The sequence below is a fragment of the Pieris rapae genome, chromosome 5 (genome assembly GCF_905147795.1).
Source record: "Pieris rapae chromosome 5, ilPieRapa1.1, whole genome shotgun sequence".
Lineage (NCBI taxonomy): Eukaryota > Metazoa > Arthropoda > Insecta > Lepidoptera > Pieridae > Pieris > Pieris rapae.
This window is the reverse complement of record NC_059513.1, coordinates 9,289,897-9,317,661: the sequence shown is the minus strand read 5'-3', so window position 1 is coordinate 9,317,661 and position 27,765 is coordinate 9,289,897. Positions and strand designations below refer to the sequence as shown.

At 33.2% G+C, this 27,765-nt stretch overlaps 3 protein-coding genes across 3 annotated transcripts; 2 read left to right on the top strand and 1 right to left on the bottom strand.

Moving 5' to 3' along the window:
• Positions 1–1,289: 1,289 nt before the first annotated feature.
• LOC111003570 (protein kish-A) lies at positions 1,290–2,005 on the top strand. The gene is made up of 3 exons (XM_022274158.2): positions 1,290–1,468; positions 1,591–1,700; positions 1,851–2,005. Exons 1-3 carry the CDS (start codon positions 1,466–1,468, stop codon positions 1,954–1,956), a joined length of 219 nt encoding a protein of 72 aa, XP_022129850.1. The 5' UTR covers positions 1,290–1,465; the 3' UTR covers positions 1,957–2,005.
• A 3,442-nt stretch (positions 2,006–5,447) lies between these two features.
• Positions 5,448–24,350, bottom strand: LOC111003525 (ras GTPase-activating protein 1). The gene is made up of 20 exons (XM_022274072.2): positions 23,796–24,350; positions 23,495–23,608; positions 22,013–22,085; positions 19,965–20,118; positions 18,897–19,021; positions 17,894–18,049; positions 17,436–17,622; positions 16,257–16,550; positions 15,008–15,178; positions 14,309–14,484; positions 13,906–13,978; positions 13,401–13,519; positions 12,872–13,002; positions 11,935–12,104; positions 11,352–11,480; positions 10,696–10,825; positions 8,220–8,374; positions 7,736–7,868; positions 6,897–7,070; positions 5,448–6,248 (listed from the first exon to the last, which is right to left on the bottom strand). The coding sequence occupies exons 1-19, from the start codon at positions 23,950–23,952 to the stop codon at positions 6,919–6,921; spliced, it is 2,799 nt and encodes a 932-aa protein (XP_022129764.1). The 5' UTR covers positions 23,953–24,350; the 3' UTR covers positions 5,448–6,248; positions 6,897–6,918.
• Positions 24,351–24,969: 619 nt separating this feature from the next.
• LOC111003629 (polyubiquitin-C) lies at positions 24,970–27,651 on the top strand. Its single transcript, XM_022274255.2, has 2 exons — positions 24,970–25,129; positions 25,345–27,651. Exon 2 carries the CDS (start codon positions 25,355–25,357, stop codon positions 27,410–27,412), a length of 2,058 nt encoding a protein of 685 aa, XP_022129947.2. The 5' UTR covers positions 24,970–25,129; positions 25,345–25,354; the 3' UTR covers positions 27,413–27,651.
• Positions 27,652–27,765: the final 114 nt, after the last annotated feature.

Here is a 27,765-nt window from a genome sequence, read left to right as displayed (position 1 = left end):
CCCTAAATTTGGGGATATAAATATCACTTTTAACTGGCAATACTTTACCTGTCAAAGCCGCTGTTCGAGCATTCACTTGTTGAAATGGAATAATCGGCCCATTGTTACGTTTCTCCTCTTCACAAAAACGTTTTACAGCTAGAATAATTTCTCTAGCTGCACTCCGCACTACTTTTGGCATGTTTCGTAATGATTTTTACACTTTAAAACACAAATTATTAGCACCGACACACGTGAGACTACCAAGCTGTTAGAACTGTCAACACAACTGTCAAAATTAGTACCTTTTTCTGCCACACGCCAACTTACACATGACAACCTATAGTACATATTATAAATGAATTTATTGAACTTTCGAGTTCAATATCTGTGTTTAAGTATTGTCTAGCTCTCTTCTGTCTTCTCTCTACGTCTGTCAGGGCTTTCTCCCTAGATTTAAGGGTTTCTCAACTGGGTTAGGGAAAAGAATATTTAGGAGTGTTTTTAGGGGAAATTTCAAAATCACGCCAAGTACATTTTTTGCTATTGCATAATATTACGTTGCTGATTTTGGAACTAAATTGAAGACGAACAGATCTTAAGAATAGGATCCGTGTGTCTAACCTTACTAAATGTAAATTCGTTAGAGCTGACAAAGAACAACGTGATTTTAATGAAATACAAATTCCACAATTACACTAAAATTCACTATTGTTTTTGTATTTTGAGGTTTTTGTTCATTCTTTTTTATTTAAAATATTCTGTACCAAATGTCGCATTACCAAGATTCGGGCCACATGGGTCTTAATAGTCTAGGGGTATCTCGCCAATACCATCTAGTAACACTGCGTCTGTCTGTCAGTAGTGTGCCAATGAACTTTGTATCCGGCTAATAAATGAATTTTAAAAAAATGTCTGTAGTAGAACCGTAGACGGAATGTGGTATAGACCAGGCATCAGCGTACAGCGTGTGAGATAGCGAATATTGTAATCCAACTATTTACAAAGGACACGAAGTGTGGCAACTACCTGACGTTGGTAACATGATTCGCAATTTAGTCGGTTTGCACTGAAAACTGAACTGAACTGAAACTGACCAAGGGCTCGGTGGTAAACAAATAAAACCCGATACGCAAATAGAGACAGAAAAACTGATACTCTGTTTCGCTTGCACTTAAGTATTTCACGTTAATGTCTTCTCTCTTTAGTTATTATTGTTATTTTAGAAGCTTATCTAGTTCTATACTCTATCTACGAGTAGAACGAAAGGAAATAATATGTTGGTATCTTTCCCTGAATAAAAAGTAGCAATTGTCAGTTGTCATTTGTCTGCCACATTCCACTTAACGTAAATAATAATAAAATAAATATTATCCTAAATCCTAAACTGCATTAATACATAAAACTACTACAACTACAAATTATTAGTGTCGATATGAGTATTAGACAAATATTCATTAGCTAAAACATATCTTAAAACTTCAATATGGTATGATTAAAATTGCTCTATTTGGAATTTTCCTCACCTTTATTTTTCTTTCCATGAATTTAAAAAATTCATCGAACTCTTTTAATAAATTAGTGTATTTTATTTAACATTTTTGGTTTCAGAGTGCAATTTTTAACTTCCAAAGTCTTTTATCAGTAATTCTACTGTTAATTTGCACTTGTGCTTATCTGAGATCATTTTTTCCCTCACTTATGGATAGAAATAAAACTGGGTAAGTTATCCCTATAAAATCTACAAACATATGTTGAATAAGATTTGTTTTCATATTAATATTTAGCAACCTTAAAATATATCACATAAATTATGCAATATAATAATCCTCAGTTTTACATTGGTATAAATGTATTATTATTATTTGCAGATTTTTAGGAACTTTTTGGAAATGTGCTAGGATTGGTGAAAGAAAATCACCTTATGTAGCAGTATGCTGCATTGTTATGGCATTTACTATACTATTTCTAACATAGATATTAGACAAGTAAGAGCTGTATTTAAATAAAAATACATTATATTTTTTATGGGAATTTTATTTTGATTCCAGAGTTCTAGCACAGTTAAAAATTTTATAGAAAAAACAGTACATACTAAGGTTAGAATATAAAAAAGATTATAGAACAGTCACAAAATCTAAAGCTAAATTTGATTACATTTGTATCTATGTATACAAAATACAAAAAAAACAACTAAATGTTATCAAATTGTGTCAGTCTAAAAGAATATGTACTTTAAAAATAAAAGTTACATTGGATGCAAATATTAACAAGTGCACAAGCTGTGCATTGATATTTGCATTTTAATTTTATATTATAATAACATACAAAACCAATATTAACCCAATGTTTTCCCATAAATAAATTATTATTCTTATCTTCTGTCAAAATTAATAGTATATATTGGGTTTTACTTGTAAACAATTCCTGTAAAAGTGATAATATTCTTAAAATGTGGAAACATTAGTTTTGTGTATAAAAACAATGATACATGATATAAAAGAAAATAATAATTGTATAGACTCATCTAATATATTATCTTGCAATTTGCAATAAGTAGAAAATTTCTTTTATCAAACTGGCCAAAAGTTGAAAAAATATCACTTGATTACAATTTTGAATGAAGTGCTTTATACTTATAAATCTAATAATTGGAGCGTAAATCAGTCTAGACATTCTCCTATCATAAGCTAACACAGTACAGCGACAGATCCACTAGACCTACAAGCTATTACTAAATAGATGACAGTTTTCGATGCAATTCTGTAAATGGAGCTATTTATATAATTGCCACAACATATATTTTACTTAGTATTAAAATTTTAAGAAAAAAAAATTGTATTCTGTTTTCAAACAATGTTAGAGTAATTATGACGGCCACTTGTAGTGACCAGCGTAGTGCTATTTTTAATTAGAAGTCACTTTATTTGTATTAAAATTATGAAAATTGGTATAAAATAAGATAGCTTCCAATTATGAACCATAGTAAATATTTATAAATGGCATGTTATAAATAAATTATACAAATGTATATAAAAAGAATGTCGTGTTAAAAATGTATAAATGCCATAAGGAATAAAAGTGCGCAAGTGGGCTTTAAAATAAACATAACCCACTACTTTTCATTAAGCAAATAACGTTTTTATACTCATACATATATCATATTTAACTTTTAGTTATATTTTACGACATGGTTAACCAATCTTAAGATAATTTTATAAGTACATTAGAAACCAGTCAAACAAATAATTTACGAAGAGTATGGCACAATAATGAAATATCTAAAATTGAGCATAAATTATTCACAAAGAGAATTCGTGATATCGAAATAATTATAGCCGTATAACACAATCAATTGCAGCAAGTTCAAGAGGTCGTATCGCCAACGAAATTGGTAATTAAAAATTTAATTTAATAAAAAAAATTTTTGCTATCGTATCAATATTTTCTCCTGTTGTTCTGTTGTACGAATTACAATAACTTACGTACTTGCTTAGCTTGGAGTCGGTTTTCGTTTATAGTGCAATGCCTTCAACTGAGTTAGCGTCGTATCGGTTAGTAAGCCCTTTCATATACTTTACAATTGGAGTGTTCCGAGTTGGCTTGTTTTGCGTTTAATCTAATTTGCAGCATTATACGAAATTATCTCAGTGGGCTCACTTAGTCGACGGCAAACAGTTTGCCTACTGAGGACACAGGCTTAAACGACAGATGACAGCGGGAATCTGTTCTTTCCGATTTTACTCACTGAGAAGATGCAGAAACGTCTCCAAGCTAAATTATCTGTACGTACATTATGGCATTGAGTTTTTATGCTAATTTACCAATATTAAAAAAAAACATTTAGTTATACAAGAAAATATACTTATAAACGTATAATTCACAAGAACATGAACTGTAATATATGACGAAGTCGTCAATGATTTTTATAAACAAAAAAATTTTATATTAGCATAGAAACACAATGCTCGAACACAGATTCTAAATAACATGAATCAAATTTATACAACACTAAATTGAAAGTGTCAATGTTAAGGTTTTATTGCACACAAAATAATCAATAGTAAATTAAACAATTCTTGGAAGTTTTTCTTAACACTATCACAGAGAATAATTGTAGGAAGTGCGGAGCATGGAAACTTGAATCTGGAATACCTAAAGCTCCATTCGCCTAATTTTTGGTGTATCACGATCGAACTATACCTTATATTTCTAGTCTAAATCTAGGATACATTTTAGCAAAAATTTAGAGCGCTGTATTTAACAGCGAATTCCTTACATTCAATACAGTAATTGGCGATAAATATTGCGAAACAATACTGAAAAGGTACAATTTTGTGGATCATTTTATCATATACAAATTCAATATATTCTATTCAATAGCTGTTTTTCTATATATATTTTTTTTATAAACTCGAGGGTAGATCTAAATCTTACCTGCAACTTGACATCTTAAGAGAGACTTTATAGGCTTCGATTACTCGATTTTAATCTTATTATTGCATTGGCATTTGTGTTATTGGCGGCTATATCAAGCCGAAATTATTTATCTGTTTCCAAAGATCGATATTTATCACCAAGCACTGTAGTTCACGACATTTTTCAATATCAAAACTTGGCTATAGAATTTAAGTTCAGCGCAAAAATTATCAAAAAAATGTAGTTTTAGAATATGTAGCGAGGTATTTTGTTTAAAACCTCCTATGATTTATAAAAAAATACAAAAGCGGAGTAGTTAATAAATTCCGTATTCCTAAAACTACTAACAATAAATACGACTTAGATTCTAGAGAGCTATTTCTGTAACTTAGGCAGTGATATAAAAATTATTATGGAATTGCATTGCTTATACTCATGTTTTTCAGCTGCACTCAGAGTGGTTCATTAAGAGTAAAGACTATATAAGTCATGTTAAGATTTAAATAAGTTTAGCCTGTAAACGAATGATCCAATATATTATACTTCAGTCTGTAACTACTCGGGCTAAGTTTTAGCGTTTTTAATCTATCTTTAGGAATAATATAACGACTCTGAGTACCACCGTTACACTCGTTATTAGGTTAGTCGATGTTATTCAAGAAATTGTTCGTATCCAAATATAGTGGTACAATAGCAACCTAAAAACAATGTAATAATTTGCAATAAACTGTTACATGGAATCGCCATTTCCAAAGTATGACAGTCTTTTTGGAATAATATGATTATATTCATTTGGCACGTTATACCGAGGAAATGCAAACCTAGTTGACATCGAATAATGCGTAATTATAAAAAACTAAATTCGTTTGCTACTAGCGTAACGTAAAATATTTTTTTCATCAAAATAAATCAGTATTTTCAGCATTATAAACATAGTACTGATCTGTCTCTTTTCATCAATGCATAAACAGTATAGAATGACAGAAAGAGATTAGTAGCAGTAGTGCGCAGTGCGGTTTTAAACGCTCGGTTGCATCAGGTTTTTTAAAAAAAAAAAAACAGAATTAGGGATGCATCCGATACCGATATATCGATATTTTAATGATGCCCATTAATCGGTATCCGCGCTTTAAAAAATTAATTTAGACGTGCATCTAGTTTAATCTAGCGCCTTGCAATCGAGACTCGGACGCTTTATCCCCGCGTATCCCATTTCGCTAGACACTAGTTGGATTTAAACTGCTATGGCGCGTAGTATTTTTCGTTATCAAATTGAATGAAATACAGAGTTAAAATAATCTTAGCAATGTTAATTTTAATTATTTCTGAATTTAAATAACTAAACCTTTAATCCTATTCAAAGATTGTGAGTGTCTATATTTTATAATAAAAATTAAAAACTTTAAACCAAACTTGATATATTTTATCTTAATTCAATAAGCGTTGGTATCGATATCTGTAAGAGTATCGGTATCGTATCGACAAATGGCGTATCGATGCATCCCTAATTAAAATGGGAACATATCTTTATAAATAGTTCATTATCTCAGGCCAATTAAAAAAAATACTTCTATGAAGCGTTATCTATGCTAAATTACTTTATTAATTAAATTAAATTAATTTGACTGACGTCACGTTACGTTGATCTCTTCATACTTCTCCTGACACGATAATTGAGTTAATATTTATTTAATAATCGATGTCAACTAGAATCGAATTTCCATACTGTTTATATTCTCTGATATTGTAACGCCCAAATGTGAAAGTTAAATAAACGCTAAAGCTAAAATGACTACACGCGTACGACTAAGACCCGAAGGCGACTACCTCTACGCTTTCTTGCTTTTACCCTGCAAATAAATATATATTTAATACATATAACCAGAATTATATATTTCTTTTCGTATTGTTTCTTTCATTTTTTCATACAGTACAGAAGTTTGGCCAAAATCCCTGTTGTTAAATGAAACGATATTTAACCGTCGCTTAAATGAACCCATATTAAACTGTCTAGGGAATATGGAAGGGGGAGGGGAGAGTTCCACTACTTTCATGTAAGAACTAGAAACGGCAAATCGTGCAGTTCGGCACTCTGGGTTGTCAACAATGAAGAATCCACTTCAGCGATTCATGTTCACTACTGAGATGTTTGATGTTAATTCAACAAATCTAATTCGCAGAAGATAAAATCATTCAGTAATAAAAGCATAAACCAATTTCCCCCGTGGCACCAAAACCTTACAATGAAAGGTACTAAGTAAAATAAAAATACAATAATAAAACGATGGCACGCTCGATTGTGATTGGTCAATCGTCTCGACCAATTACAATCAAGAGAAACAACCTAATTTCTTCTTTCGACATCGTAATCTCTAGTCTCAAGTAGTACGTACAAATAAACAAAATATGTTTTCTTGCCTCCACTTGGTAAGACACTACTGTAATAAGGATAGCACGTATACGAAAAGAAATACGAGGTTTTACGGAGTGAACATTACCTGTGTGACGTAAAGGCGTATCCTATCTGATCATCTCCAGATACTTATGCTTGTGTTTCGTCAGCATTTCCGTTACAGTGACCAGTTTTCGTATAGCGGGTTGACTTTTCGACAAAGTCTGCAGCTCACTTAGGTGAGACACACAGATGTGATGTATTGTAGCCAGCTCTTTGGCTATAATGAAGAATATTGAGTTAATCTCTTCTGAAATTTCTCGCTCACAAAAATGTATGGGAATGACGTCTCATTCAGCCCTCAGCACATGACATTAGTAAAAAACAATTAGGGTAGTTCCAAAACAAAGCTATTACATTTTTTTAATGTTTTTGTGAAGCATTAATTTCTATTTTAAAGATATTTGCCAAAGAAAATTTGTTTTTTGAAGTGAAATTTCTTTAGAAAATTTAAGAAGATATGCAGAGTTTTTGTCGAAGAAAAGGGAGAGAGCGATTAAGACCGATTGAGAGAGAGTGAGAAGATGGAGATCGAGAAACAATACATGCGGTTGGTCGATGTAATCGTTTAGTAGATACATATTAACACTTTAGATGGCAATTCTGTCGCATAATGTCTTGTGAAGTACACACAAAATTAACACTAGCATGTATACAGTGTGTAAAAGTGTGAATATAGATATACAAATACATGGAGTGATCATATACTGGTACATGATTGTCTATTGGGGCTTTTACTAATAATTTAGTAAGTAATAATTGATTTACAAAGAAGTTTCACTTCTGACATGAGTACTTTGTACGCACGCACTTTTTTTGTTAAAGGATAGTTTAGAAAAATTATATGCATACTCAGAAGTTATAACAATACATATAAAAACGTACCTATATCGAAGTTATTGTTAGAATTTGTCTGTACGTTTCCCGGGTCTTGTACTGAGCTAAGTTGATCCAAAAACACGACCATTCGTTCCTTATTCTTCAAAATGAATGGATTTACAACTTCCATATATGGCTCCTAAAAAATATTACATATGTGTAACAGCACTCATTAAATTAAACTTAAAGTAATGTCGACTTCACCTTGTGTACAATGAAATGGTCATTCTAAATTAACCTGACCATATGTTTAAATAGCTATTGATAATATAATTACTTTTCTGTATAATCGATGAAAAATAGAAAAAAATTGTTATTAATGAAATTATCAATAAATAAAGAAGTGGGTAAAAAGTATTATAATAAATCTCTGAATACAAAAAATATGTTAAATAGGTATAATATTGCATAGAATTTTCTTAAACATTCTTAGATACATGAGATCAGTTCAATATGATGATCCAGTTATAAAACTATAAGTTCTTAATACCTTTGCCCCAAACTCCACGAGATTAGCGAGATTCTGCAGACATTTAGCGACCATGAGCAGTGACCTCTGGGCGTGGGGTGGTGGGGCGGCACTCAGTAGGCCCCACGCTCGGGGCTCCACTAGGGCTGGGCATATAAGGCGAAGGAATATGAAACCTGTAAATAAATATATCTTTTATCATAGTAAACGCTGATCTTAATACGTTTTTAATTCAATGTGTCCATAAAGTATAAATTTATTAAAGGCAATAATTTCAGAATTATTATTCACACTAAAAGTTTCATAGATTTTTTTTATGTATCGGAAGCTTCCGGATTCCCTGAGGTCTCGCAAGTGCGTTGGCGGCCTCTTAAGAATTGGTACGCACTTGTCTTGAAGGACTCTAAATCCATCGGTCAGCAGCTGGTTTCACATAGTGGAAATAACCTCATATTAATAAAAAATGTGTATAAACACAGACATCGATTCGCTTAATAACTTGCCCTAAAATCTTACTGGAATTTATAAAGTATAAAGTTACTTTACGCTCAGAAACCCAATTAATGCATTATGACAGTATTAAACATTTCGTAATTTAACGTTATAGGACCTGGATGACCGAGCTTAGCTCGGTATTTTTTTTTTTATAAATCGTGTTTTTTGGAAATTTTATTTAAGTACGAATTACATACTAATAAAAGTATGAAATATGAATATAATTATCGAATAAAGATAATTATATTCATATTTAAGTTTTTATTTGACTGACATCTTTAAACGAGCAATTCTATGTTTAAGTTGATAAAACACAAATAAAATGTTATTTTCTAGAAATGATTCCTAGCTAAATCGATTTATCGCCCCCGAAACCCTCTGTATACTAAATTTCATGAAAATCGTTGGAGCCGATTCCGAGATTCCAATTATAATAATAATAATAATAATAATAATAGCCTTTTATTCAGATCAATTAGGTACATGGATTTGTTAAGTTAACATTAAATTCTAAAGATTTATATTATGCTTAAATTTAGTGTAGTATTTGTTTTGTTATCTTCCCTAGATCTGTTTGCCAGTCGGCAAAGGCCTCCTCCAACCTTTTCCATTCAGTTCCGTTAGATTTTCTTCTTTTCTCAAGGTGTACATTGAGGGATGCTATGTAAATTACTAATTTTTGGTGGTTGTTGTCTTTATATGTTGGAGGGTTGTGGTCGCTTTCCCCCTCGAGGACCAGTCGGCTTGGGGGAGTTCGTTGTTTTTTGATTCTTTGTTGGCTGTTTTATTGTTTGGTTTTGGTTTCCGTTTGTCGTTCTTGAGTTGCTATTGGTTTTTATTAGTAATAGGCATGTTCGATAAGGAGCTGGATCTGTATCGCATTAGATCAAAAGCATTTGTCCTGTTAGTCTTCATTGCGTTTTCGGTTTGTTGTTTTTTTGGTTGATTGTTACCTGAAGAGGGTGAAGCAGATATTTCCCTTTTCCTTTTCTCTTGGCTGTAGTTGTTCTCTTTTACAATAAGTTTGTCGTATTTCAGATATGCTATATTGCCCTTTTGTCTCTCTTCAGTTAACTTGGCTTGCAGCTCCTTTCTTTTTTGTAACACATCCTTTGAGTAATCTTCCGCAATGTGTATAGTTTTTAGATTGTTTTTATTTTTCAAAATTTCAGTCTTTTTCCAGTTGCTTGTAAACGAGCACAGTATCGGTCTTGGTTTGTTGCTCTCTTTCTTTATTTTTCCTAAGCGAAAAGTTTTGTTGAAATCATATTCTTCCGTTTTAATATTTAAATCTTGATTGAAGGTATCTTTGAGCTTTAAGATTAATTCATAAGAGGATTTTTCGTTTTCGTCTAAGCCGAATATAATAATATTATTGTTTTTCTCAGACCTCTTAAGATAATCTATTTCTTTTTCTAGTTTTTCTACTTTAGTTTTCAGGTTCTTATTTTCTTCTATTATAGGGATTAGTTTATCATCTATTTTTTCCATAATACTATTTGTTATAGACTCCTTCAATTCAGCGTTTTGACTATGCATCTCTAATTTAATTTTTTCAAATAATATTTGGAATTGACCTTCCATCTTATATTTGTTGTTTACGTGTAGCGGAACGTAATAGCTATATAATATTTCTCACAAATGGCAACACTGTTTGATATGTCAGATTACTTGACGTTTACGGCAAGTGTCACTGAGTAACAATTTGTTGTTTTTGTGTTTTCTAACCTCCAATACAATAGTTGATATTGTGGTTGTAGATTTACGGTGGATTCCAGTGATCACACTTCCCTGTTTGTTTTTTAGTCACTTCCAGAGGTCCCAGTACTGTATCGACGGATACTAGCAGCCACAAATTACGTTCACTATTTTATTTCACTTAATTTTACTCGGAGTTTATCACTACGGTGTTGACAGTTCTGATGCCGGAAACGGAAAAACCAATTATATATATATATATATATACAAGAATTGCTCGTTTAAAGATATAAGATAAGATTACCAGAAACAACCCGTGTCCGGACAAATCTCTCGTTGGGCCATTTCGCGACGGCCGCGCGCTGCAAGCACCCGCACAAATAACGGATCGGCCGAGGGCACGCCTCGGGAGACGTAAATATCGATAATGTTATCTGGAAATTATGACAGATATTAGGTGGTCCAAAAAACTTATAGCATAGAAAAAAGTATTTGTTTACTAAGCCTGGAATTAGTAGGCAGTGATGCAAGCTTAATAAATAAAATAATTAATGTTTACTCTATATATTTTTCGTGAATTTAAATATTTGTTATTTTTGTATTAAGTCGCTTGAGTAATTATTAATTTATTAAAACTTTTATTACTTCATTAATTCCATTTATTACTCACAAATGGGTAAATTTTTCCCCTTTTTCGGTGGATAAAATATGAACGCTTATGAATTGTCAGAATTCTATGGAATGTAGATGCCTACATATATGGCGCAATCATTCTTACATTGCATTTATTATCTAGGTTAAGTCAATGCCCTGTATGCATTTACATTATATTTAAAATGAATAATAAATCAGAGTATAGGTAGAATGTTTAGTCCCACACTGTGAACATTCCCCTTATTACAAAAACAAATTATGCGTAGCTTTATCTCATGTAAGTACAAATACATTAATTAAACTCACCTGGTCAAGTATCATGAGCAGAAACTCGGCGTTGTTACAAGCATCATCAGGCGAGTCCATTTTAGTTGGATTCAATTCTGCCGATTGCTTCGCGTCTATTAACTTCTGCACTGTTTCGGATATCGCCGCCTGGACATATATATAAGTTTAAGTTCTATTGTCAATGGGCAAGGGGCCGACACATTTCTGTGTCATTGATTGTCTTTTTAAGAAATAGGACCGTTTATTAAACAATTATGGTTTTGCCAAGATTTGAATCAAAACTTAAGCTAAGCAGTAAACTCACTAAATTAATAATACAAAAAGATTTAAATTAGTTAGATTTTTATAGATCTAATAATAGAATAATTATAGAATTAATTAGATTTAATTTTTTAAAACTTGCAGTGGTATTATTAAGAAAATTAAAATTTTACTTAATAAAATTCGCCGTTTTTTGCTTTATTATCTATTGTACTTTTTCTATTTTCTTTGAAATATTTTTTTAATACACTATTTTGTTTTTTTATGTATTTATTAGGGATATTAGATGACGTTAATTAGTCGATATATACTATATTTTTAAACCTAAATATGAATTTACCTGCAAGAAAGGTTTACACAGAGCATGCATAAACTCATCCAGTACTGCGGTGGCGAGAGAGGCGCCCCTGAACAACGCTCTGTGATCTGCTTCACGCACTACTTCCGCCGCCGCTAATTCATGGGCCAGTTCCGCACCGCGACCGCACTCGGAAAAGGCGTGAAGGACCGCTAATAAGACATAATTGATTGACTGGAGATCGATTACAACAATACCAATTTTCAGAAAAAAATGTAATTTTTAATTTTTGTTTTAAAGCAAGCAGTCAACCAGGAAACCGGTGAAGAAAAATATAACGTGTGTCGGATACAGAAGGCTGACAACCAACATAAATAAAACCTATCTATCTATCTCTGATCTATAAGAGGAATACTAATAATAATAAAAGGCATTTGTATTTTGATCATCAATCATCTTGTATCTGTGTTCTTTTTTTGCAGAGGAATGCTCCTAATCCTACCACGTGCCACTCTCTCCCGTGTACCACCTGCTCTTACGTTAATCTGGTCTGGCGTTTACCTTTTACGTTTACTCTTAACTTGTACCCGCAGAACTGTTACATTAATTATTCTTCATGATCTTTTCTTTATTTTATATACTCTTCTCTACCCTCTAATTCTATCGCCCCTTGCTATTTCTTTAATCTGGTCTATCCATGAATTATTATTGTTAATGTTTAAGGGAGAAAAATAAATAAATAATTATTATTAATAATAATAATAATTTATTTATTTTTATTATAATCCACCTTCTAAATTGTCATCCTTATTGCGTTTATACCTTAGAAACCAGTTTTTACTTACTTGCTCCACTTTTTTGTTTCTCTTAACATGTACTCCGCAAATCTATTACGTTTATTATTCTTCTTGATGTATTCTTTTTTGATTGATTAATTCTATTTTGTATGTTGCGAATAAGAAATGAAAAATATACTAACATGTGGCCAATGGTTGTCTGTCCGTCCTGCATAAATCAGCGAGCGCCTTAACAGCAGGCAAACCCGGTTCTAGAAGCAGTTGCCGCAGTGGGTTGTATTCTTCACGAGGCATCACTAGTTCTTGCATGTATCTGTAAAAGATAACCACGATTTACATGTAACTCTTTATAATTGTTTTTCGGGAATTGTTAGGGACGCCATATTAATATCGATTCCAATGAAATGTCGCCATCTATTACGAAGTTGGCATTTCATACTGTCACGCTGTATTCAAACTTTTCGTCACCACATTAATCAAAAATATTGCTGGAGTTAACGAACAAGGGTTCCACCAAACATGTGAAAGTCGAGGCACGGTTTGCCTGTCAGTGTGTGAGTGTGTGAGCGTCAAGGGCGTAAAGGTCGGCAACGCACTCGCGAGCCCTCTGTCATTGAGAGTGTCCATGGGTGGCGGTATCACTTAACATCAGGTGAGCCTCCTGCCCGTTTGCCCCCTGTTCTATAAAAAAAAAACAAACAAACACAGTACCTTATACGCAGTCTTAGCGAACCCCATTCACCTATAGGAGTCATTCCCGCTAGCGGATACCACTCTTCAACTTCTTCGCCATTCGCGAGATTCGCCAATTCGATCGTCAACTCTGCCACCTAAAAATAAAAATAAAGTATTGAAAATGGAAATCTCTACAGCAACTACACTCTATATAAGCAAGGCCAAAACATAAAATCGAACCTAGTCGATAGGGGTCCTTCAAGAAAAGAGTGTACCAATTCTTAAAAGGCCAGCAACGCACTTGTTATCACTTAACATCATTTGAGCCTCCTGCCGGTTCTCTTGCTTGTTATATTTAAAAAAGTTTTGTCTCTTTATTAATAATAGATTTTATGGGGCTAAAAATTATAGAATAATATACTTTTTACTACCGTTTCTAAAAATATATCAAAATTTCATCTGACAATGAAATCAGAAATGACGAAATTTCTAAGTGCTTTTTCTTCACATGATTTATAAAAAGAAAAGCCGCAAAACCTACCTCAGATTCCTTTCCTCTCTTGCCCGTATTATGTACCGTAATAGTGAACGCGGTAACGTCTGGAGGCACATCACTGAAACATTTATTTAGCTTATTACAAGAATTTATTATATCAAATACAGAATTCAAATATTACTCTAGAAATATTAAAATTATATATTTTTTTAATATCTGAAAATTTAACCGAGATTAGAAATCGCAGCAGTGTTAAATTAGCAACAACAATTGTTATATTTCAGTCAATTTCCATAAAATCTTATTGAATTAGATGAAAAAAACATTCAGAAACAGAAATTACAAAATATAACTGCACAAAAATATTCATTAATACTAGGAACCAACACAAATCAATGGCAAACATACACACAAAATACGAGAATAAGTATGTATTAGTAATACGTACTCAAAGACAAACTCGTCGTCCCAATGCGGGTCGGGCGATGGGCGCGGTCGCGTACGTGCGACGGGGGCCGCGCCCAACGCCAAGCGTAAGTACGGACGCGGCGCCAAACGGGCCGGCAGACGGTGAGCGGTCACACAACGTACGCGCAATGCCCGGAGCCATACCACACGAGATACCTATTATAGATAGATATAAAAAAAAATATAGAGACACATTTTGGGTGACAGTGTTATTCGAGTGAGGGAGTAGTAATCCGTTCATGTAAAGCAATACTCCTCTAGATTCGGGGCGTTATTTCTTTTGCGATTCCTTTAATTTCCCCGTGTTGAAACAACAACTAATTTACTTTATAGATCTATAAATAGAATTAATATGAACATAGTTTCCATATTAATTGATTAGTGCAGAGCTCCTTTTGGCTCCACATGTATACAATAAAACAAAACTACATATATCTTTAACATTCAAAACAGTTTCGTTCAGCAACTGTAAATTAAACTACGGGCAAAAAATTAAAATATATGCAATATAGTAAAATGTTAATAAAAAAAAAAAAGATTTCAGTGAACGAAAACAGAATTTTCTATATTTCACATGAACTAAAACATCGACAGAATTTACTTGTCATTAGAAAATTAATCAAAGAATTACTAGAACATAAATATTTACTATTAAAAAAAACGGACACAAAAATCTTACTTTAGACTGATGCCTGGCCTGCTGCGGAACACACAATGGACGCAAAGCGTCCAGCCATCCTCGGAGTTCAGTTGCTGTGGACGCAGCGAGGAAAGTGTGCGTCGAGAGACATGGCAGCGCCCTTTCCACTAATTGGAAGCAAAATTCACGCTCCCATAGGGACTCATGGACCTAAAAAAATACAATTTTTATTGATTAAATGGCAATAAAGAATAGGTGGTTTCGAGATGATAGTGAGAGGCAAAATATAATAACAGTGTAAACTCTTTAGAACATTATCCTTTATAACGATAACGTTGCCTATAACGTTGGAGTGAGAACAAGTTGGTTGGTTTGCGTTAAAACTCACATATTGAAACACTCTTTATAGCGATACGTCATTCTCTATTACGAAGAAATGTGTTCATATTTGTAGACAGTAAATATTTATTATCGGTATTATTGTTTATGTTATGTTATCAGGTAACAAAAGACGTTGAAGCTCCAAAACATCCAAGGTCGGTCTAGCTTTTGTTATCCTTAATTGCCTTGTACACGTGCAGTATGACGCATTGTTTTCTCGGAAGTGATGGTCTTCGACCAAGCATACTGGGTACCTATCGTATTATCAGTCGTAAACCTACTTTGAAACTGTTAACATGGCCAGTGAACTTCTTGTGTTAAAAATTCTTATTAATTTGTTTTTTTGTTCACTCCATATAACGATAACTCTCTATAACGACAAAAAATGCTCAGTCCCTCGAAGTTTCGTTATAAAGAGTTTACACTGTATTATGATTTTTTTATTTTTGATGGTTTGTAGGGCTGAACATTGTTCAGGCACTAGTACGTATAAATTGCACATATCAATTTACAAGTGCATAAAAATACAATAGCTATTACCGTAATAGGAACAAAAATTCTATAAAGAAGCGTTCAGTTGTTCTTCTCGTGCGCAATAAAATATTTATTACACACACACTCCTTTATTTGACTTTATTTGAAGTGAGATCGAGAAAAATACACGCTATTGATCGATGTATTCGTTTAGTAGATACATATTAGAAGTTAGAACTTTAGATGGCAATTCTATCGCATAACGTCTTATGCGGTAAGGGCAGATTTTTTATTGATTTATACTCTCATTAGCATTATCAATCAATTGATCATCTATTGGGGCTTTTACTTTAGTAATAACACTTTACACTATGACATGAGTACTTTGTACGCGCGCATTTTTTTATATAAACGATATTACTATTAATTTTACCTGATACAAATAGGCGCACGACAGATCAATCAACCCCTTAGGCTTCGTACGTTTAGGAGAATCGTAGAAGTACAGATGAGTATCCGTCCCCTCTTGGAGGAGGACGAAATATAGAGCTTTCCATTTCTTAGCCGCCTTATCCGACTTCTTGTGAAGGTATCCCTGATGCTTGATCCCCTTCATCTTCTTCAAACCAATCTGGTCCCGACATTCACGAAGCGTGGCGTATATCTTCTCCGCTGCAGCGCCTGTCGTGTTCTGTTGCGGTTCTATTTGGTGGCCCTCGGCTATAAGCTAGGGAACATTTCAAATAGATATACAATTCGATATATAGGTAACGTAAATAGCGTATTTTACTGATAAACCTGTTTTATTTTGTAAGAGGCGGACAAGTGCGACGGAATCGAGTTGGAGTTTGGCACGGCACAGCATACGTTGGAGGATTGTTCGCAGTTGTCTGAGCTACGTCATAATCTTTCTTCTGTGGTGGGTAATAATGAAGTGATATCCTTTTGTGAGGAAGTAAAGCTACAGAAGGAGACAAAAGAACGAGAGAGGGAGCGTTTTATGCGTGAGCGTTTGAGCGAATCTTAGGGGTAGAAGACGAGGAGTGAATAGGAGAAGATATGCCCATCTCCTACCTCCTATGTAAGGTATACTAGCGTGGGTCGAGTTCTACATATCCCTTCAACTTTTGAGAGTATGGAATGTGCAAATGCATTTCCACTTTGGATATTAAAAAAAATCGGACTTGGACTAGAAAAACAGATAAGATAGGTACATATAACCTACATTTTTTTTTTCTATTTTTCTGCTTACATTATTGAATACAAACATAGGAAGACTTCTGATAAACCAAAGAAAATTAAAATTAATAAAAATCTATGTAGAAATTTAGACAGAAACCGTAACAACCAAGTTACTCTTTTGTAAGTCTGATTTTTTTATATATAATACGAAACAAGCCTACGGGACGCCCAAAAAGGCAGTCATCGCAGTCCATAGACACCTACATTTAGTGGGTGCGTTTCCGGCTTTGAGGGAGGAAAATCGAATTTTGAATAGTTGGAGGTCGTATCTCTCAGGGAAGACCCCCACCGGGAATCGATTCCACAGTTCGCTAGTTCGCAATAAAGTCCACAAACTCACAAATTATATTATATGCGAAAAAGTACTTACTGGCTGCCCAAGCGTATGTCCTTCAACAATTTGTTCTTTCCTGTATCTATTAATCACAGCATCCAAACATTCAAAGGTCCTCCCACCCATCAGGTATCGAACACCTTTCTTCTCGATTCTGAACCTTTGAATCTGATTATTGATGTGGAAGAATAAGGAGTAATCGCCAGGTGAGTTATCTGAAGGCCTATGGACGGTATACGGACGGTTAAAAGTACCTATTTGTTGCTTGATATGCAGTTATTTGATTCATCTATTCGAAAGTCAAAGTTAACTTTATTGAAATATTTTTATAAAAAGCACGTCTATATGGGCATTCAAATAATTTTTGGGTAACATATTATACAAAAAACAAAATAAAAATATATATGTAGCAAATAGAATCTCTTGAATCATCCTTTAATTATAATTTAATTGCCCGCAACGCACAACTTTAGGCAACATTGATCTAAACAAACCTGACTAAAAAGCTTCCAGGCCCAGCTTTGACTAGCATATCAACTGCCTCACTCTTAGTACAATTAGGGTGAAACCAAGAGAAAACCGTATTTGGATCGATTGACGGATCCAGGTCTTCAACCAACTCCCTGAAGATCATTCCTTGCTCTCCCGTTCTGGAAGATTTTAAACAAGCTGTTAGTACTCAACAAAGTTAAGTTAAGGTAATATATAAACGCTATATGTAAAGGAGTAAAATATATAATATCATATATTCTTAATGAAATGACTAGCTGCTTGCATCTACAATATAATATTGAGGATTTTTTACCAATTTTTTAAATTTAAAAAATCACAAAGAAGCTTCATTATTCGGCACTAGCGTCATTTTTTTTATAAATATCCCTCAAAATAATCAATAATATAGATAACTATAATATAGACTATGCTAGTAAAGAGAAAGAGAGAGTAATTGTCTATCGTTTATAATATTCATTGTTTATCAATTTACTTAGTTTAATTTTGAAACCCTAAAGGAAGACTGAAGCCATTGAAATCCTTCTTAAGATCCCTTATTACGCAAATCTTATCGATCTAACTCGTCTTTACGCAGTAAAAGTCGTTATATGCGTCAGCAACTTGAAGATGTTCTAATAAAATTAGGTACTTTCTTTTAATAGAAAAGATATACTAATATAAAATTTAATTAATTTCTAAAATTTGCTTCATTCATTTCAGAGCTTTTTGTGTCTTTGGCAGGGTAAATGTGTTGTTTTGTAATAAATATAAATATTATTAACTTAATAGTCGAGAATGTAAAATTTGTTAATATGTATTAAATACTATTTAAAAGTAATTATAATCAACGCAATTTCTTTAAATGCGACAGAAATTATCAATTAAATTTTAAGCGCCAAATCGCATTCACGTAAAGCCTACAACTATTTCTGAAAATTTCGCGATATGAGACATTACGCCTATTCAAATACTACAACCGTATGTCAAAGGCCGCCTTAAATATACCTGTGTGCAGTGACCCATAGCCAGCCGTCTCCCATGTCATTGTGTACGAAGAAAATATCGCCCTTCTGAAACGTGAGCTCATCCGTGTCTGGCATCTTGGTGTAGGGCAGGATGGCGACCACGCGCTAATGAACATCATTCATATGTATTACTGTCAAACTTTAAATGATATAAAGAAATATTACAGCCTTATAAACATGTAACGAGTCCCGACTTTTTTTTACCATGATTACGATATCTTAATATATATATTTCTTGTGTGCGTGTGTATGTGACTGAACTCCTCCTAAACGACTGGACCAATTTTGATGAAATTTTTTGTGTGTGTTCGTGGAGATTCGAGAATGGTTTAGATTCACAATTTTGTCCAATTCACAATGTTTTTTTTAATTAATTAGTAGTTGTTGATTTTGGAATGTTTTACATTGGATCCGACAGACGGCGCTACCATCGCAGTGTCAAATTTTAAATAATATCCGAATTTTAATTTTAGTCTGTCCCGACAGTTAGCGCTGCGATCAAATTAAAAAAAAGTTTTGTTATCATTGTGTTATTGTAGACCATGTGCTGGATCGTTAGATATTGTCATAACATTTGAATAATTATTTTCATCAAAATGGTCCAGAATGTTTTAGCTTATTAAAAAAAGTTTGAAATTTTCAAATTAAAGACGTATAGACAGGACAACGTCTGTCGGATCCGCTAGTTTTTCTATATAAAAACAAGGGTAAGCACACACCAGTACACCATACTGGGTATTAAGACGTTAATGTTTTTAGTATTAAGATATCTTGATATGTACACAAGCGCTCTCTTACGTTATAAAAGTATTATATTGATATGTAACATTTTAAAAAATAAATTATTGAGCAAATTATTTCTAAATAATTACTTCTAATTCTTTCATTGATTACTATTAAAAACACACGAGAGAAATCAGACATTACATATTTAGCTAACAAACTTAGGCTTTACGAAACAGAACAGGTTTCCAACAGAATTTAGACTACCACAATAATAATTCATCATTACTTGGATCTGTTCTGTGTTAACATGAAATAAGCATACCTTCTTATCATTGACAGGTTCGGGCGGTGGAACGGGCTCAACGAGTCTTTCACGTTTCAGTAAATCCGAACAATGGCTGTAGAATCCAACTAATTCCGTGAGGGAATCGAATTGACGACCCCCAATATAGTAATCACCGCATACGGCTGTTATGCTATAATAAATAAATAAAAAAATCTATAACTGCCAGTTATGCAACCTTTTCATTTCATTAGTCAAGTTACATATACCTAGTCTTGCCATAAATACTGAAACAAAGAAAAATATTTTTTTTTCTGTTGCAAATAACATTTATTACTTTTACAGTGTGTTAGTTTAATACATAAATAAACAACAATTTATAATATAAAAAGCTTATTCGAAGTGGTCTCCATTGGGTGCGATACAGTCCTTAAAACGTTGAGGCCAGTTATCGATAGAAGCACGCACTCTTTCCATGGGAAAAATCTTCACTGCCAATCGTACGGATTGTCTTAGGGCCTCTAAATTATTATGCCGTTTAGAGCAAGCCATACTCTCTAAAACTGACCATAAATCATAATCTAGCGGATTAAGATCGGGACTAGACGACGGCAAGTCTTCAGCGCTGATGAAGTCCGAAACGTTCATTTTCAACCAAGACTGCGTAGACCGAGCTTTATGACCCGTTGCCGAGTCTTGTTGGAAGGACCATTCTTTGTTATTGAAAATGGTGTTATTAAATGGCTTCACTACCTTCTCAAGGATGGTATCTTGATACACTTGTGTCGAAGTTTTGATACCTTTTTCACAAAAGTATGACTCAGTCACTCCTTCATAGCTAATACCCCACTAAACCATCACTGAAGTCGGATAGTTCCCACGTTGCACACTGGCAACTTATTGGGAAGCTTCCTTAGAGCTTTGAGCACAAATACAGTCATTTTGTTTGTTAAAATGTTGCTCGATTGTAAAATAATTCTCATCCGTAAACAAAATTTTTCTGTGACCACTCTTTGCGTACCGCTTCAGTAATTTTTTCGATTTATCACCCTATTCTTTTTTAAATTATCATTTAAGAAATGACCAGAACGTCTCTTATAGGCTACAAGTCCTAAGTCATCTTTTAAAAAACGCAACATGGTTCTAGGTGCTATCTTTGTCTCCCGAGATAAAATCTTTTGCTTTTGGACAGGATTTCTTCGAATTCTTTCCCTTACTGCTTTGACCACCTTTTTCTTAAGAAGACTACGTGGAAGGCCAGATATTTTTCTGTCACAAATAGAGGAGGTCTCATTGTACCTATTAATAGCCCAGTACTCAAATATTTTACAAATACCAAGCGTATGGAGAGTTTTAAAATGTGCATTTAGCTTTATACCTACTTTGGTAATGAAATCACAGCGATTCGGTTCTCTTCATCACCCCACTGCATTTTAATATAGCAAAATATTATACAAAGTATTGGCGCCAAAATGAGAAAACTTAATGGACAATCATATAAAAATAACAGATTCCAAATTAAAATGTAATATTTTGTTTATTTTTAATTGTATCAGTATTTATGGCCAGACAAGTATGTATATAACATGTAATTAGAAAAGTAACAATCATCGCACACATTTCTCATTTCCAATAATATCCAATAAATAAGTGTAAAGTATTTAGATTTATGAAGCCTTGAATAAGCCAAGTTTGATTTTTGCAACCTCTCTACTACTGGTAGTAAATGTAAATTTACAATTAATTAATTTTTTTGACGTTTATAAGTGTACTTTTTTACCTAGATGAATTAAGATATTTTGTTTGTTTGTTTTTTTGCTACCCCTACTTTTATGTTAGGTATAAGTTCGTATTTAAACCCATTTAAGTAAGTTGTTACCCAGCTTCAAACAAAGCGTTTATTTAAACATATCAGCAACATACAACAACCGCCACGAAACTTAATTCGCGAGAACAATTATTTCGGCTTATTTAATAGACGGTGATTTCATATGCATAGATCAATCTTTATTAATCTACTGTACCACTATAGTGTATAAAATTGTTTTTCAAACTAAAAACTAGTGACCTATCTACATACAACTCACCGAAAATGATTGATTCCAGTACGTCCAAGATAGCTTAACACATATGATCCAGGTTTTCGATCACTTTCTCGAACTAAAAATAATTTTAAAAAAATATATTCTAACATGTGTGTTGTCAACAAATATGGAAATAATAAATAATTCAGTACATTATATGGTAAAATCACTTTAAAGTAACTTTTTTCTAAATTATAGATGATTATAATTCAACTCAATATTTTGAAAAAAGTATATATATAAGCTGCCCCCGCGAACTTCGTTGCTCCTTAATGCCTAAATCCTTAACAATTGAATAAAAAATAGTGGTTAATCGTAGAAGGGTGAAAATTTGGGGTTGTATGTATATTTTTAATGCTGTAACATAAAGAAATAAGAAAGAAATTTACATTTAAGGGGATGAAAAATAGATGTTGTCCGATTCTGAGACATACCCAATATGCACACAAAATTTCATGAGAATCTGTCAAGCCGTTTCGTAGAACTACAAACACCGCGACAGGAGAATTTTATATATTAGATATATCCTATTGTTATGATGTCTATGTCATTGGCCTTAGTATTTAAGTTAATTATTTAAATCTGTTTCACATCCTGGTGTTTGCACCACAGTGTTCTAAATTTTCATTTCAGATTATATATACAATAAAATAAATAAATATTATATTATTTTATACATTTGCACATTTAAAAAACAATTACACCTAGACATTTTAGTTGAATTTAGTTATAATCAACACAATCTGTTACAGATATGCTAGAATTAGTAGAATTATAATTCTAGTAATTTGTTATCAAATTTAAGTAGTTTAAGTTATTCTAATTGTTTATTAACAAGAATATAATTGACACTTATCATCACTTAGATGGCAAACATAGACATCTCTTTAAGCTTTCCTTCTTTATATTTTAAATTATTTGTGTACTAGGTTCCATAATGTTAATGGACAACATTTTGCTTTCTTACCAGTAACTATTGTTTCCTGTCATATTTATATATCAAAATTGTAATTAGTTAAAAACTTTTATCTATAAAATATACAATATTAACAAATACACAAGAATTTTGTTCTAATAATAATTCTTTTATAATTCTATCTTTATGTAAGTTACTATAATTTTCTATGGGAATCAGTGTTGCCTATTGTTGTATTGTTCATTGTTAGATAGATAACCACAACAATATACTACGAAAATAAATGATAAATTAAGCAATGCCAAAATGATAAATTAATGTCAAAGATACAAAAAAAATCTTATATTAATTCCCATATTTACACTTATCAAAGATAAAATAGATTAATTTATATAATTTTAAAAACAATTACTTAAGTATATACCAGACTGTAGTAAAGTGAAATATATGTTGTCTACACAGTTCACAGAATTTAAAAATAAACATTATGTATATCATAGCAATAACAATAAATAGAAAATGGCTAAAATGCCTTATTTAAATATAAAATCTTATTATTATTGACTTACCCAGGTAACTGCCATGTTTTCCTGTAGCCCACAATCTTTCTTCAGAAGTATATCTATCAAGTCTGCCATGGTACCACTCACTTTCTGGAGGAGCCAACACTGCTTGTCTTTCTCCTGGTGACAAACAGTTTATTAGAACTAAGGTAATATATATAATTACAAGTAGCTTTTTAAGTATTTAAAAACTCAAAATAGCTGGGAAAGTCAAAGCTGCTTTAACTTCTTTCTAGAACCATATTTCTAGTAGTAGTACTAGAAGATGCTACATTGAGTAAATTTAACAAAGTATATTAAATAATACCATTAGTGCTAGGTCCGTCAGCTTCGTCAAGCTCTAAATCAGCAGTCAACTCGGCAATATCGCCGCCCCCGTCTTCAGACTCCGTAGAGGGTGATCCTAACTTGTCCTTTATAGGGGGTCCAATCGGAGCCCCCATCGCTCGTATCAAATCAGCCATTTTTTTCTCTTAAAGTTATAACTTTCCAATTAAACGCAGTTTAACTTAACTTTAAAACAATCATTATTCATTTGTAAACATAAAAGTAAAAGTTCATCGATTTTATTGTAGGCAAGGTTTCTTGTTGTCAGTCCCCGAGTCGCCCGAGCTTCGTCTGAATATAATACTCGTCTAGACTGCATATATAATAGTAATAAAGTCGCTAAACATCACGTACTTCGTCAGTTAATCTCATCGATGTCGTTGATGTAACAAGAACTGAGAAATTATATTTAGTTTCGATCTTTTCAACGCCCTAACAAATATCGTATTTATTTAAAAATCTTTAATCATGGATGGTTTACCGAACAATTTACAACGCGAAAATTATGTTTAGAAATTCTGTCTGGAAAATGACAGCTAAAATACCGAACGTATTTGGAAATGACAACTACCTAAACGTCAACGATATGGGAAGGCAGTGTAGAAACAGTAAAAACAGATCTGATCATCTGTCACAATATTACATTACCTACTCGATAAATTTAATATTCCATTTTTTTTATTATTTTCATTTTCCTTTATTTGTGATGATATTATGATATGTAGTATATATATATTATAAGCAAACTATTAACTTTCAACTATATTATACACCTTTCCTTTCTATATCGGTAAAAATAAATTATGAAGAACTTGACGGTAGAATTAAAGTAACAAAAGTAGTAGTATAAATTTGCAAATTTTCAATTATTTGAATCGATATTTCCTTAACATAAGTTTAAATTTTCACCTAATCCTGATCTATCTAAAAGCCAATGGTGGGATTCGAGAGGATAATTATTTAATTTATTCTGAATTCTTACACAAAAAACGTGAGAATAAAAATAATGATTTATGTCTTTGTTTAAATTAAATTCACTTAATAATAATATGTTATAGTGTAATGTAGTATTATGTATGCTATTGATTATTTGAGGGTTGCAATATTAAAAAATATGCCTCGAAAGTATAAATTCCGTACTCCACGCAATTTGACGTTTCATTTTTCTCTAGCGTTATTGAGTATTGACGTGTTACTAGAGTGCTGTATATAACTTTTAATTTTTATGTTATCTAAATATTGTGAATTGTAGTTAATTAATATTTGCATTAAGTATAAAAATTGGTAATTATTCGTACTTCGGTGTAATTAAAGGTAAGTTTTCCTTTAAATCTCTCTTTGTAATTGCGTCATATTTTTAAATTCAAACAAAGGACGAGCAGTGGTGTGCGACGCCATTTTGTGTCCGAGAAATTTCTTTGTTTCGAACTTCAAAGATGCGTCATTCCAATTTAATCACCCAAATCAATAACACAGTCAATCAAATAACTGTTAAATAGCCAAGTAATATTTTATTCACCTTTTTGCAGATCTTTTAAAATGCAGATCTTCGTAAAAACTCTTACGGGAAAAACCATCACATTAGAAGTTGAACCTTCAGACACCATTGAAAATGTTAAAGCTAAAATCCAAGACAAGGAAGGTATTCCACCAGACCAGCAACGTCTAATTTTTGCTGGAAAGCAGTTGGAAGATGGCCGCACCCTTTCAGACTACAACATTCAAAAGGAGTCAACACTTCATCTTGTGTTACGTCTCAGAGGAGGAATGCAAATTTTCGTTAAAACACTGACAGGCAAAACCATCACCCTAGAAGTGGAAGCCTCTGACACCATTGAAAATGTTAAAGCTAAAATCCAAGACAAGGAAGGTATTCCACCAGACCAGCAACGTCTCATCTTTGCTGGAAAGCAGTTGGAAGATGGCCGCACCCTTTCAGACTACAACATTCAAAAGGAATCCACACTTCATCTTGTATTACGTCTCAGAGGAGGAATGCAAATTTTCGTTAAAACACTCACAGGCAAAACCATCACCCTAGAAGTGGAAGCCTCTGACACCATTGAAAATGTTAAAGCTAAAATCCAGGACAAGGAAGGTATTCCACCAGACCAGCAACGTCTCATCTTTGCTGGAAAGCAATTGGAAGATGGCCGCACCCTTTCAGACTACAATATTCAAAAGGAATCGACACTTCATCTTGTATTACGTCTCAGAGGAGGAATGCAAATTTTCGTTAAAACACTGACAGGCAAAACCATCACCCTAGAAGTGGAAGCCTCTGACACCATTGAAAATGTTAAAGCTAAAATCCAAGACAAGGAAGGTATTCCACCAGACCAGCAACGTCTCATCTTTGCTGGAAAGCAGTTGGAAGATGGCCGCACCCTTTCAGACTACAACATTCAAAAGGAATCCACACTTCATCTTGTATTACGTCTCAGAGGAGGAATGCAAATTTTCGTTAAAACACTCACAGGCAAAACCATCACCCTAGAAGTGGAAGCCTCTGACACCATTGAAAATGTCAAAGCTAAAATCCAAGACAAGGAAGGTATTCCACCAGACCAGCAACGTCTCATCTTTGCTGGAAAGCAATTGGAAGATGGCCGCACCCTTTCAGACTACAATATTCAAAAGGAATCGACACTTCATCTTGTATTACGTCTCAGAGGAGGAATGCAAATTTTCGTTAAAACACTGACAGGCAAAACCATCACCCTAGAAGTGGAAGCCTCTGACACCATTGAAAATGTTAAAGCTAAAATCCAAGACAAGGAAGGTATTCCACCAGACCAGCAACGTCTCATCTTTGCTGGAAAGCAGTTGGAAGATGGCCGCACCCTTTCAGACTACAACATTCAAAAGGAATCCACACTTCATCTTGTATTACGTCTCAGAGGAGGAATGCAAATTTTCGTTAAAACACTGACAGGCAAAACCATCACCCTAGAAGTGGAAGCCTCTGACACCATTGAAAATGTTAAAGCTAAAATCCAGGACAAGGAAGGTATTCCACCAGACCAGCAACGTCTCATCTTTGCTGGAAAGCAATTGGAAGATGGCCGCACCCTTTCAGACTACAATATTCAAAAGGAATCGACACTTCATCTTGTATTACGTCTCAGAGGAGGAATGCAAATTTTCGTTAAAACACTGACAGGCAAAACCATCACCCTAGAAGTGGAAGCCTCTGACACCATTGAAAATGTTAAAGCTAAAATCCAGGACAAGGAAGGTATTCCACCAGACCAGCAACGTCTCATCTTTGCTGGTAAGCAGTTGGAAGATGGCCGCACCCTTTCAGACTACAACATTCAAAAGGAATCAACACTTCATCTTGTGTTACGTCTCAGGGGAGGAATGCAAATTTTTGTTAAAACACTGACAGGAAAAACCATCACATTGGAGGTTGAACCTTCTGACACCATTGAAAATGTTAAAGCTAAAATCCAAGACAAGGAAGGTATTCCACCAGACCAGCAACGTCTTATCTTCGCTGGAAAGCAATTGGAAGATGGCCGAACGCTGTCAGACTACAACATTCAAAAGGAATCAACCTTGCATCTTGTACTCCGTCTGAGAGGTGGCAATTGATGAAGCAACCGCTTCTCAAGCTATAATTTGTTGCTGTATTGAACAATCTTTTGAAAATGTATGAAACCATTCCAATATTTCCATGTAAATTTTCAACATTTTATTGTAAATTTACTTGTAATTATTTTCTGAAATTACTTTTGTTTTGACCATGCTATATAAATAATAAATATAATTTTGAAGTTGTATAAATTCAATACGCAATTTATGTTCAAAATAAATGAATACTCAACAGACTACCTAGTGATTTCATTTTAGGGGATAAAACTGGGAAAATGATCAATATAATATTATACTGTAAATTAATATTATTTTAACAACTTGCCATTGATTTAAGTAAGGTTAAATTATTT

Excerpts from the sequence above, each read along its gene's own strand:
- LOC111003570 (XM_022274158.2), top strand. Across the intron at positions 1,701-1,850 it reads ATGGATAGAAATAAAACTGG|ATTTTTAGGAACTTTTTGGA; the intron begins GTAAGTTATCCC and ends TATTATTTGCAG.
- LOC111003525 (XM_022274072.2), bottom strand. The coding sequence starts at position 23,952 with ATGGCTGATTTGATACGAGCGATGGGGGCTCCGATTGGACCCCCTATA. Across the intron at positions 17,623-17,893 it reads CCTGGAAGCTTTTTAGTCAG|GCCTTCAGATAACTCACCTG; the intron begins GTTTGTTTAGAT and ends TACCGTCCATAG. Across the intron at positions 13,979-14,308 it reads GACGACGAGTTTGTCTTTGA|TGATGTGCCTCCAGACGTTA; the intron begins GTACGTATTACT and ends TAAATGTTTCAG.
- LOC111003629 (XM_022274255.2), top strand. The coding sequence starts at position 25,355 with ATGCAGATCTTCGTAAAAACTCTTACGGGAAAAACCATCACATTAGAA.